Source organism: Drosophila simulans, chromosome X (genome assembly GCF_016746395.2).
Source record: "Drosophila simulans strain w501 chromosome X, Prin_Dsim_3.1, whole genome shotgun sequence".
Lineage (NCBI taxonomy): Eukaryota > Metazoa > Arthropoda > Insecta > Diptera > Drosophilidae > Drosophila > Drosophila simulans.
This window is the reverse complement of record NC_052525.2, coordinates 19,536,279-19,549,702: the sequence shown is the minus strand read 5'-3', so window position 1 is coordinate 19,549,702 and position 13,424 is coordinate 19,536,279. Positions and strand designations below refer to the sequence as shown.

The 13,424-nt window shown below is 41.1% G+C and overlaps 1 protein-coding gene across 1 annotated transcript; it reads left to right on the top strand.

The window, feature by feature from the left end:
• Positions 1-10,012: 10,012 nt before the first annotated feature.
• Positions 10,013-10,457, top strand: LOC27206404 (the record flags this gene model as incomplete). The annotated part of the gene is made up of 1 exon (XM_039296464.2): positions 10,013-10,457. A coding segment is annotated over one exon (414 nt), but the record flags the coding sequence as incomplete, so codon positions are not given.
• Positions 10,458-13,424: the final 2,967 nt, after the last annotated feature.

Genomic DNA, 13,424 nt, shown 5'->3' with positions numbered 1-13,424 from the left:
TTTTATTTTTAAGAAGAAATGGACGGACAGACTGACAAGCGGACAGCCGGAAACGGATATATATCGATATATCGAGTCGGCTGTCAGCACTGAGTAAACTTCTGACTGAACTCAGTAAATCCTTTGCAAGGGTATAATTAAATAAATAATAAAACGAATAATGGTGTCATAAAATACTTAAAAACTAAGATTCTTTACAAATGAGCTGATAATAATTATTTAGTCTAAATGGCACCAAGGAACCATCGTTCGATATCCATAATGACAAAGGTGAAGCACAAATGTTTAGCATTATCTTGAGCATAAAAATTCAAATAGTTTCCATGCTACAAGCGAAAAAAAATTAATTGTATTGAAAAGTGTTTTGGATTTAAACCACATGCTCTTATACACATGTTTCGTCTCACAGATGACTTTGCCCGAGAGACTGGAGTTCTTCGATATGTTTCCGAGCTGGGGGATCCTTGTGAGGAGCCGTATTGGAACGCTTGTCAACTAATTGGGTTACACTCGGAACTACACAGCGATTATGGCGTCTTGTGGGTAATATCTATGGCACCAAATACATCCTTTCCGCTTCCGTTGCTCCTCCTCCTTGTTGAACACTCACACGTACACGGGTTGTGGGACGGGGTGAATTCTGATGACATCCTCGAACAACTACATGAGTTCGCAATTAATTTCTCAGTGCGATTTCTCTCCGAGAACGTCTTAAAACTAAACTGCCATCAAACCGTTTGCAAACACTTAAGCAAACTGTGTCCGAATGGCACGATGCTGGAGAAACCATTCCTAATGTCTGAATAGATGATTCCCAGTCTCTTGCAAATATAGTAATAAGAAGGATGTCATTCGGGTGATCAAATGGAGGAGAGCTGAGGCTTCGAATGGTTTCCCTATATAGTTTTCCTATATAAAGTGCAGATACTTAAAAAAAGAACTGAATAAATGGTCCAAACTGCCGGTTCGTTGGTAACTCTGATGTGATGATGGAGTGCAATTTTTGTCGGGACATGCGTGACTATAAGTCGATTTGATTTGGTCACTGTAGCCGCAAGTAACTTGTACTTATATACACAAATTCAATGAAAGCCATGTTCTTTGATTTACTAACAACAGGCCTTGTAATCGAATCAAATAACAATCAAGTACGAATTTGATTTCCAGAAATCGGCTTCTGTGCCTAACTTTGTTTTCTGTTACTGCTCCAATTATTTTCCAGTCAAATTTATTGATATCTGTTTTACACTACTGCACACATATCGCATTTAATACATTTCACTAATGATGCCGGTGTATTTCCATTAATAACTCATTCATTATTGAAAGCAAACATGCGAATGTTTTGAAGCTGAAAACTGAAAGTCTTGTAAATCAATGATTGTAAATCAAGAGCGTTAAGCAAGTCAATATTAAAGATTGATATATAACATGATCACTGGTTTCAGATCTTCTTTTCTCTACTCTTAAGCTAAAGTAATTATTTTAAGATTTCAGATTTCCAATACATGTATCTCAAAATGAAATATAATTAAGCAGAAAGGGCATAATGACTCCTGCTTGGCGATGTTTTAAGAACCCACTTTCAGTTGCCATAGAACCTGGAAACATGCATTCCATATCATCTGTCACAAGTTGCAACTCGATACGGAATAACTTGCGTCTTATAATTGGTCGGGGAGAACAAGTGAGTCGTTTATTGGAAAGTTGTGTGATGTTGCGCTTGATTTGTGAAGTGAGCACGGAAATCAAGGGAGGTGGCAGTTTGTAATCTGGCTCACGTTTCGTGTAATTAAAACTTAAGGAGGACTCCAAGGATCTGAGTGTCTTGGGGCACAATTGCAACGTGCTGGCGGCTGACTGCGGCAGACAAATCAAAAAGTTGGCCAAGATTCCTCGCGGCTGCCACTTCTCTTTTTTCCGTAATTTTTTAATTTCCTTTCGCAGTGGCTTAACCCGCAACGGAAAGAAAGTTTTCAGCCCAAGACATTGCCGCACATAAATCAGTCAGTGCGTAGCCACCTGCTGGTTGTGGAGATGTGCCAACTGACGGACATCCAGACATCCGGACAACCAGACATCCGGACATCCGGACCGCCGGACAGATGAGCCAGGGCAAAGTTCGCAGATTAATTTGAATAGTTCTCGGATTCAATTTGTTAACCACTAACAAACACGGCGGCTCCTACTGGCGGACACGCCATAAATCCTGCCACCAGGTACTTCCGCCAAATCAGGGCCACTGAGTACCAACGAAGTGAAGCTGAAGGACTATAACCATCCGAAGTTCGTGTTATACTATTTGTATACTAGAGCCTGCACCTGCAGTGATTTTGGCCCCATAGCCCCTGCCCCAACTTCTTGTGTGATGCGCTTTAGGGCAGTTATTGTTGGCTAAGCAGCTCATTACTCATACGCACTGTTGCCAGCGATCGAAATTTGTACTTCCTCGTAGGCGGAGTAGACTTACAAACCAAGTTTGTTGTTAATATTAGGTAACAAAAAATGATTATATTTAAGACTATTTCACTTCCTCATATGTATTTCAGTTACCATGTATCAAAGTGCACTTTAAGATCTCAATTTCGTTTCATTAGCAGTAGTAGTGGTGTGGTACCCATGAAACATCTTAAAGCTGCGAGTCGGAAGGCAGTCGACCATGTCGACGAAGGACACGAGTCACACGGCCAGCCGAGTCCGCATCCTGAATGGCCAGCTCCATGTGCTCCATGTGCTGCTTGTGTGTGGTCGGCCTGTGATTAAAATGATATTTTCAGACAATGTCAAACAGCGTGTTACTAATGGGTCTATGGGTTGTCCGAAATGTCTGTTATTACTTGATAAATCTTGTCGGTCACACATTTTGGCAGGGCACAATGGCCGGCACACACGGATGGCCGTGTCCTTGTCCGTTTGTTTTATGCAAATCCTTCGGCCTGCCCGTCTGCAGTCAGCTCTAATGACAAATGGGTCAAAAATTTGCGGCTAATGACACAAATATGCTGGTCTTGGCCTATAAATTCTATGCATAAATAAGACGCAGGGCGACCTTCGCAAAAAAGGGGCGACTCCTTATGATTGAAGACCTGCGACCGAGAGAGAACCTCGTGTGTGTCCTCGCCCATTAATCAATGGGCAAATAAACATAAAATCTGCGTAAATTGACATTTGGCCATCGACCGGCGATTTGCATCCTTTTCACACACAGCCTTCAAGCTGGGAAGGTGGAATATTGTTAATGGTTATGAGTTCAAATTTGAGGGTATGGAATGGGGAAGCATACAGAATTGAAACAGTTGCATAATTTGTATTGCAAAAAATTGTATTCGAATGAATAGCATGCGAATCTATAGATTTTTAAGGCATGTGCATATTTTGTATAATTTAATGGATATTATTATTATATTATTATTTATTATTAATTAATCTATCTAAAGTGACGCTTAACTATAAATACCACTGGATGAATCTCATTATGGCATAATACTAAAAGATTTACTCGCTCTATTTGAAGACTTTTTCGGTTGCGGGGCAAATGTAATAATAAACTCTCAACTTATTACCGCGAAAGGTGCGCAATGGCTGAGGAGGAGGAAGTTGGCCATATTTGCGCTTTCTCAGGGATGTCCAGGATGCTGAGGATGTTGGGCATGTTGGGGATGTCCAGGATGTTTACTTAGGACCTTCCTGGCCGGAAGATGGGAGTGGGTGCGAGGACAGGCCCACTTCAGCTGATCCCGCATTTGCTGACGGCGGGGCATAAATCGCGAATAGCTTTTCCTTTTATGGCTGCCGCTGTCGAGGCAAAAGCAACAGTTGATGAATAAGATGGTTGGCCTGGCGGGGGGGGGGGGGGGGAATGTATTTCGCAATTTTTGATTAAGTCGGCATCACCTGAATCGCCGCAAATGCCTCTAATTCCTTTGATACCGCTTTGCCGGCTAATTAGCAAACTTAAACTGACAACATCTTTGGCCAAGTTCCATAAACTTCGGCTCCTCTGGTCGAAAGCCGTTTATACACAGATTTGAAATACCCCGAAAAATCCAAGAACTTGCACACACATATCACATGCTAATGCCCTTGATGTCCTGCAAAGGACGTGGGATTATCAAGGCGAAGCCGCAAAAAACTTGCCCGAACAAACCTCCTCCTGCCATGTCCTTAATCTGAGCAGTCAAAGTAGCGGAAGAGTCCTGCGACATCGAAATCGACATCGAAAAACAAAAAAACAAAAAAAAAAAAAATAAACAAAAGGCCAAAAAAACTGAGCTGAGATGAGATGCTAAACAAAACAGAAAGGCAAGCAAAACAATGTGGCTATTTGGAGCAGCACGAGTATCTTCCATCTGTGTGGGCCTGGTCCAAAAACTTTGATTGTGGTTCGAGTTGTAAGCGTATTTGAATTTCCTGCTCCTGCCCTTGGTACGGGTCCTGGTCCTGGGCTCCTCCTGCTCCCCTCCGGTTTTGCCCAAAAACTATCCAACTGGAGAGTGGCCAGTGTAATGAAGACAAATAAAAGCAATTCCTGATGGCCTGACTCCGTGACTCCAGTCACCCGTCACCCATCACCTGATATCACGGCTGCTGCATATTTGCTTAGGCTTCCACCCGGAATCAGTGTCCTGTGTTCCCACTCCTGATCCTAGTTCAGCGGATGTGTCCACTCGAATCGATATCTGTGCTGTTTACACTGGTGCCCTTGAATAATGACACTTGATACGAAAGTAGCATATTATTTACCAAATTATGTGTTATTTGTTTATGCTCTTGAAGAACAAAATCCATCGCAACGCTCAATCAGACAGCTACTTATAGGGTTGAACAAAATTTGAAAAAAAAAACAGTAAGAATATATAGGATATTTATTAGTTAAATTTATGTACGTGGAGCTCATTCAGTGTTAAGTAATTTCCACCTTTAGATATTGAAATATTCCAAGTTCAATAAAGTTTCATTGCATAAATGTGTCTATAAAAGTAACATAATTATTCGTAAACTATAATTCTCCTTTTCTATAAGTTCCAGCCATCTTATTTTCAGCTTCATCCAAAATGAGAAGAAACGACTTACAGCAAATATTAGTTTAGATTGCAGAGATGTTTGCTCCATTGTACCTCACTGCCGTTTTAATTATAAAACATTTATAATGTATTCAAACTTTTTAAACAACAATGCTGGAGCTCTACTTCCTCGAGAAAAGACTAGAAGAAACAAAAAAGAAAAAGAAAGGAAGAGGACATTTCGGGGAAAAATGAGTGGAGATGGCATTTCGTTTTCATTTCCTCTTTTTTTTCCGACTTCTTGACAATTTATGAACTAACATTTGTCTTCTGTTTTGGTTTATCTTGGACATGTGCATTATGAATGTTGCCTGAAACTCGCTTCTTCCTCGCCTACGCAATTCACGTCTACTTCCGTTTCCGGCTTGTTGCTACTTCAAAAGATAATTTTTATTTATGCCCGCTGATGTGATAAGCCATTTATGCGATTGAGTTTTATTGCCATTTGTAAAACACTTTATCGAAAAATGAGGCAATCTGCTTATCAACATTTGCTTGTTAATTAATAATTTATTATATATTTCTTAGCGCCCTAAAAAATGTTAGACAGCACGATAAAATGTGTAGTGACAGATACTGAATACGATTTAGATAGACTTACCTATAAGATGAATAGCCTTTTTCGAACGCAGATATTTGTTGCTTAGGGTCGCAAAGTGGCTCTTTTATTTGGCAGCCAGAAATGTTTAATATAGTATGGTATAATCCCAGTCCTTTGCTGAAACTTGTCTCCAAATTGAAGGAAACAAATCAAATTTATGAACTCCCACAGCCGCAAGTCCCAGTCGAGTGGCAATTTATTAGCTTTCAGTCGATGTTATTTTCGTTGGCTCAGCCATTTCCATTTGCATTTCCAGTTCTGCCCCCATTACAGTATTCCAGCTTTTCAGTTATCAGTTTTTCGTTTTCAGTTTTCCGTTTTCAGTTTTCAGCTTTCAGTTTTCAGCTTTCCCAAAGCGTCATTCATTTTATGCACGCATTTTTCATTGCACATGTTTAGCAAAGCAATCGAATGCAAACAAACTCCGTGGCTCGGCTATATCCTATATACTCGAACATACATATATATGTACATATATAGACGGGTAGGAACATCGGCATCGCAAAATGCTGGAGACACTGCACAGCGCCAGAACGTGATTCTCATTTTGATTTCGATTTGCATTCCGCCCCTGCATTCCCCTTTGCATGTTTGTTTGTTGTAATTGCAATTGATTTGGCTTACTCCTGCCGACGACGCGAACCTGCGAGACTTGCCATCTTGGCTAGATTAATATTTACCTAGTCCGTCCTCACAGGCTCCAATCCACTCTACTCCACGACACTCTTCTCCTTTTCCGAATGCGTACTTTTCCAAAGGACGTGGAATGAAGTCATAGTGCAGGTCCTCCACTTGAGGGGGTCAGAATGGAAGTGGGCAAAAGGACAAAGTCGCAAATCGATTACAGCTCTTAAAGATTGACGGAATATGGAAAGGATATATAATATATATCGCTTTTTGCATTAATGGAACGTGTAAAACGATATTTAAATGATTACACTATGTATGGAGTCCAAATCCATGTCAGGTGCAAGTCATATATCGTATATAAATTTCTGCGGTACTTTCAAGTGTACCGAGAAAGTGACCAAGAAAGTCTATACACTCTATATAAATCGAACTGAGTTTTGCAATAGCAAAAATGAAAATATGTTAATCATTTTGTAGTTTTATAATAGGTAAAGTAACAATAAAACAAACACATTTTGTATTCATTGCAGATTTACTTTGAAATTGTATAATCCAGTGTTGTAAGCCTTTCTTGTACTAGATGTCAACTATAGGGTTGCACTTAAAGTACACAAAAGTATATATAAATATGTATGTATGTATGTATATTTCATAGCTGATCTCGAGAACTTAGATTTGGGTATTAAAACCAATGGTTTGCAGTGGAACAAATGAGGCTATGGGATATTTCTTGCAGTGTCCTGGCAAACCAAATAGTTGCCAACAATGCAAATAGGATTTGTATTTGTTTGCCTTTTGGCTGAGCATCGTCGTATCCTGAGCCCCTCGGCTGCCTCCATTGGTGAACTGCAGCTGGCCAAGTCCAGAAGATGGCAGATGGAATCTTCTTGACTCTCGATTCTGCTCCGAAAAAGAGAGTGTTGGACAAACAAATTGTTTGTCGGCAGCAGGGGGAGCGCTAATTTGATGTGCTACACAGCCGGCATTAAAGTATCGGTATCTTTCCGAAGCAGCAAGGCAGGACGACTGTTTGTGGTCCTGTTTGGCATTCGCAATCCCATGTGTGTGTGTGTGTGTGTGTGTGCGTGTGGGCAACTGTGGATGTGAGCGTGAGTGGGCAAATATTTGGTCACATGCGGCGTATGAGTAATGCGATGATGGAGTGCGATGGGAGTTTCCCCAGCCGCTTACTTCGGCTCCGCAAAGAGTTATTGCAAATAAGTGTAGCATACTCTGCGGCACTTGTGGTTTGCCTGTCTGTGTGCGTCTGTGTGCGACCGTGTGAGCTGCTTGTGCCTGCAAGTGTGAGTGATTGCTTCGGTGGCCTGAGACGAATGGGCTTTGAATCGCGAGCGATTATTAAGCAGCTAACCGCAAAGTCAGCCGCCAAAAGTGGCAAAGTAATTAAAATTTTTCACTGCTGCTGGGCTGAGAGGGCGAAGGGGAGGGCAGCAGGTGAAAATATCCTTGACAGTTGGCGCCCGAAAATTAGGTAATAATTAGGATTTACTACAATCAAATTGCCTATGTATTGTCAAATAGTACATTATAATACTGTTACATAATAATATGATTAATCAGCAGACTGCCGTGGTTACATAATGGTTATATAGTATCGATTCGGTTGTGGTTGCCAAGTGGATTCGACGTGAGTTCGGTTTTGACAAGCGATTAATTTGTAAACAATATTTTTCGTAGTAAAGAGTATACTAGATTCGTTGAAAAGTATGTAACAGACAGAAGGTAGCGATTCTCTACCTGAATTTTATTTTTTCAGTCTGCGGATGAATTGAGCTCTGTTGTTTTTCAATTAGGAAAGAATTGATAACGCTGGAAACGAACAAATCGAGTAACAGATTCCCTTTTCTCAGCTGGTGGGAGTTAAGCTAAGACAAGATTCCAATATTTCGCGGCATATCGATAAAGTTGGCAAGAAACGAGAAAATTTAAATAAATTTTAATGTTTCAGACGTGTTTGTTTTCTTTTTTTTTTTTGATTTGTCGGCGTTGTAAAAATAATGTGGTCATATTGATAGGAATTTGCAATACATATCACGATGAATGAAAATTAGGGCGGATTGTCGAAGTAAGATTATGCGTGGCAAGCTTGCGTCAACGTATATAGAATTGCTTAATCCTAAGTCTATGGCCTCCATAGTTCCCAAGACCTCGACTGATCACTTGATTTTGGAAGCCCCTATGAAGGTCAGATAATCTTATCATTGTACTTATTCCAACGTGGCATATGATATTGCAGATTTTCAGGACCTCATCTTCGAGTGAAGAGCAACAAGTTGCTGGATAGCTATCCAATTCCTGATCGAGACTGAGGATGATTGGGAAGCAGAGCCGCCAGAACTATTCTATGATCCTCAAGAGTGCTGCAATATATAGTACTCTAATGTATAACCATTCTACAATAATACATTTCAGGCGCACATGAGTTACATATAATTTCATAAATAAAAAAAACATTTCTTGGCTAGTTTGTATAAAACATTCTTCAATAATGATGTTGAGCTAATATGCTTTTTTATTTTTATTATTATACGAAAAGACGATTTTCAACAGAATTCCTAATGAGCTTCAATTCCATTCTCGCTTCGTCGATCCTGCTACTTTATGATCTTTTGGACGATGATTGGGTTTCGGTCACTGAATCCAACGAAGACATCTCCAGTTGACCAAAAACTCGATGAAGGCCATCTGGGTCAACAAAGGGTTCAAGCGAGGCACACGAGCTAGGCTGCTAGAATGCTAGACTGTCCTGATCCTTTAGTGTGCGGGCAAAGGCTTCTAAGTTTATGTTCTAGGTGACCCAGCAGCTATGGATTCCGTGACATCTGAACGACTGCAACCTCCAGAAACAACCCAGCCTAACTGAGTCTGTTGCATTAGCGGCAATCCCGACAGAAGCTTGGCTTGGTCGACGCACAGCAGTTCGTAGAAGAGACTGGCTCCAATCAGTAAATCTATGCGTTGAGAACGACGAAACTCTGGGTCCACGAGTTTAAGGTTTTGGGTTATGTTCCAGCTGCAAGTGTCAATGCTTAAGCACGACTGACTTTCAATAATATTGGAGGCTATTGGAGTAATGTATCTACTGACGAACCATCTGTCTCAAGCTCCCGCCATCTTAAGATGAAGCTGATTTACGAATCGCGATGTTAGAAGGTGCAGTTGAGATCCACAATCGAACAGAGCACGGCATGGATCGAAGATTCCTGGACGGTTCCTCACTAATACGGTGGCAGTGGCTAGTGCGCAACATCATTACCAAGATTCTGGGCAAGAATAGCAGCAGATGTTTTATTGCAATGCTGAGGGTTCTACGGCATGATGTGAGTCAGAATCAAACGTTTCTCCAGGCTGTGATCCTTCATGTGGTGAAGGCGAGGCCAAGTGTGGTGCTTAGATTCGCAAGCACGGCAATTGCTGGAGTTGCACACCTCCGTTGATGCCCAGTCCTGATACAAGTTATGCATAGTGCAAGCCATTTTGAATTTTTCCCAAAATACCAATGTATTATGGTCACACTATGTTATCGAATGGTCTTAGTGTTAGCGCATAAATAAATATTATGGGCATTCCTAAATGGTTCGAATTAGCACATTCTCTCTTTTCCTTTTTGTTTACATTCAAATTGGTTTGCTTTATTATCCTGGCGCTTTTTACTATGGAGAGAACGCTTTTGACTCTATAATATATACAAAAATTGGCAGAGAAATTGAAAGAGGATGCAACCCAAACTGGAAACAAGGACTTCTTGTTGGAGGACGATCCTGATCAGTCGAGTGAGTCGCCCACCCAGAAGGAATCGAATACCCAGAAGGAATCGCCCACCCAGAAGGAATCGCCCACCCAGGAGGAATCGACCACCCAGAAGGAATCGCCCACCCAGGAGGAATCGACCACCCAGAAGGAATCGACCACCCAGAAGGAGGGTTCGCAGTCCGCAGAGGCCGAGGAAGAATACTTTAGAACAGTGAGCGGGCGCATCGATGAGGACATAAAACACCTGGAAGAGATGATTGCCCTGAATGAGGACGAATGTAATAGGCAGTTATTCAATCGTCTCCTGAATATAATCGGAGTTGAAATAGAAAAAAATCTACATTTGCAGAAGAAGTAGTATATGCGATTTCTGTGAACCTACTCCCAAAATAACTATGAATTATTGAATGGTCTTAGTGTTGACGCATAAATATATTATGACCATCTGATCTGAATTGGAGCTTTAATTAGCAAATTTTATCTTTTGCATTTTCTTGTTACTTCCAAATTCGGTGCGGGTATAAAATATTACAAGCGTCAATCGAATCTTTCAAATAATTAAAGATCATCTGGCATGGTAGATGACTCTGCTGGGCTCTTTTATTTTCATACCCGTAGAATAAAGGGATACACTGATACACTCTCTCGACAACCGAGGTCGTCTTTAATATCCATCCTGATCCTGAATACATCGATGACAACGACAGGATTTTCAAGGAACCAAATTCCCGTGTAACGGAAAAGGTGGGAGTTGGGGGAACCGACAGAAAGGAGAAAGGAGCGCCAAAGCGTCGATGAGGCTATAAAGGACATGTACAGACTAATTTAACAGACGGAGAGAGTATGCAATAGACTACTCTTTCTTCACTGAATTCTAGAATATAATTAGAATAACTTATTTCTACTCTTACGACTTTCTTACTCTAATGACAATTGTTCTATTATAAAGTAATTTTTAAAAATTTGTTTCTGATATTGTAAACATAGATTCGGCTATTAGTATTTCTATGCTATATTCAAATAATTATAACGTTAAGGCAATGCAAAACGAGAACATTTTACATGGTGCCAATTGATCAAAAATAATAAAGATTTAAAGTCTAAGAACTTGTAAAGTGAAGCGCATATATTGTGTCAAATTTACAGAGCATGAGCATACGTGAGCACACATACAGTTGTCGGCTTTCACTGTATGCGTAGAAGAGAGCTGCTGGCTGTAAAGCTCTCCGCTCTCTGGATCTTGAACAAAAATTCGTTGGAGCCTGGAACCAGCTCAAAAATATCGGGTGCAAAAATATCGTAAGGCGTGACATCCTGACATTCTAGTGTCTTTGATCGAAATGGTTCGTTAATTAGCATATTCTCTGTTTTGCCTTTTTTTGTTAGATCCAAATTGGTTTGGTTTGTTATCCTGGCGTGTCTTATTATGGAGAAGAGACCTATAAAATATACAAAATAATAATGTCTTTCTAATATAAAATAAACAATTAGTCTTTTAACTGAGAGACAAGTTTTGAGATTGATCACATTGCTCAAATGATATAAATATGGCAATATTTTCCACACTTTGTATATTTGAGCTTTCTTAATTTCAAAGAAAATGCAGGCCCAACTGGAGGCAAAGACTTCTTGGTGACGGAGGATCCTGAGCAGCCGAGTGTAGCGAGTACGATGAATCCGCCTACTTACAATCCTTCAGGGCAATCCTACAGCGAGGAGATCCAGCGCAACGATGAGGAAATACAGGACGTGAACATGTAGATTGCACGGAAGGAGAAGGAATGTCAAATGCTGTTCTTAATGCTCCTCAAGCATTTAATCCAAGGGCAACATTTGCAGGACACGTAGTATACGCGATTTCTGTTAACCTTTTCCCAAATAAAAATAATAATATTTATAATTATAATAAATATGCTTATTTGGTGGTTTGGAGCAATAAAATGAAAAGGCGATTGATTTTTATGTTGTGATTATTAACGATTATTGTTTATTTATTTTAGCGAACGAGATTCTCCATCGATGCGCGCATGCAAATGTTACGAAAGCCAGTGTTAATAAGCAACTAAATTGCGCGGGAGAACTAGGAAGAGAGTTAGTCCTGGAAGGGGGATGGGGGATATATTAGATGCACACTCAGCTTCTCTGTCTAGATAACGAAGATAATGCTGCACAGCTGGTCCGTCCGTCCATCCGTCCGTAGGAACGCTGTGATCTCCGAAATTATAATACCTACAAAGTTGAGACATGAGATATACATTTTACCTAAAATGTAATAAATGAAAACTTCAAAGACTAGACTTTGGTTGTGGTTTGTATGGTGCCTTCGGTGAAATTGCCTCTACAGATAAGCATGGCAATATGATCGCATTTTACTATTAATGGACTGTTATGTGTGATCTTTAATAAAAATGTTCATTGAACATACTGGAATTTAGCCTCGGATCACGCTTTATGCAGCTTATGCATCGCTTGCCTTTCCGGCTTTGCGAATTCCGCTGTCGATTTATTAATAATTTCGCTAAAGAATGCTCTCAAACAATGCAAGTACGATAAAGAGCCTGCATTGCCTTTTATTTATGGCGCTTACAGCCATCGCGCCGAGTCAATATCATTGCCAGCCGGGATGCGGTGAAAAGCCAAAGGCAAATCAAAAGTGCAAAGTCTGCAAAATTCGAATGCCGCCGAAAGAGACGGCTAGAGTGGCAAGGAGAGAGAGAGAGAGAGAGAGAGATGAGGGGCATACGAATGGCTGGCGTGCAGTGTGGAGCTTCGGCTGGAAGTGAAATCTCAAAGCCCGCTTGTAATCCCGACGGGTGACATCATTTCATATGCTGGCGCCAGCGGCTTCAAAGCCGTCCGCTTCGAAGCTCCCTGCTCCCCCTTCTCAACCCGAGTTCGCCAGGATCAACGACCAAAGGGAAGGGGGGTTGGGGGTTGGCAGGGACGGCGGCGAGCCGGGCAGACGCACACATAAAGTATTGTTGAAGTTGAGAGCTCGTCGGAGATTTTGTCGTCATGCTCTGTAGTTGACATAATTATATTGTAAAATATCGTTGCACATACCATATCTCACAGCGGGCAAAGTGCCCCACCCACCCCTGCTCCGCCTGCCCAACGAGCTGGTAATATATGATGTGCGGGTGTGCGACTTTGTGTGTGGGTGTGCATGAAATGGTCACTCTTGTTCTCGCCTCCAGGACCTCTTACTGCCACCGCTCGTTCCTCGCCAGGACTTTCAATTTTTAATACCGAGATTTATGAAGCGTTGCTCGTGTTTGAGCCGGAAAGTACACTGCACCTTCTTAGCGCCATAAAATTCCCAAAGGATCTGCAAATTTTACCACGACTTCAATTTA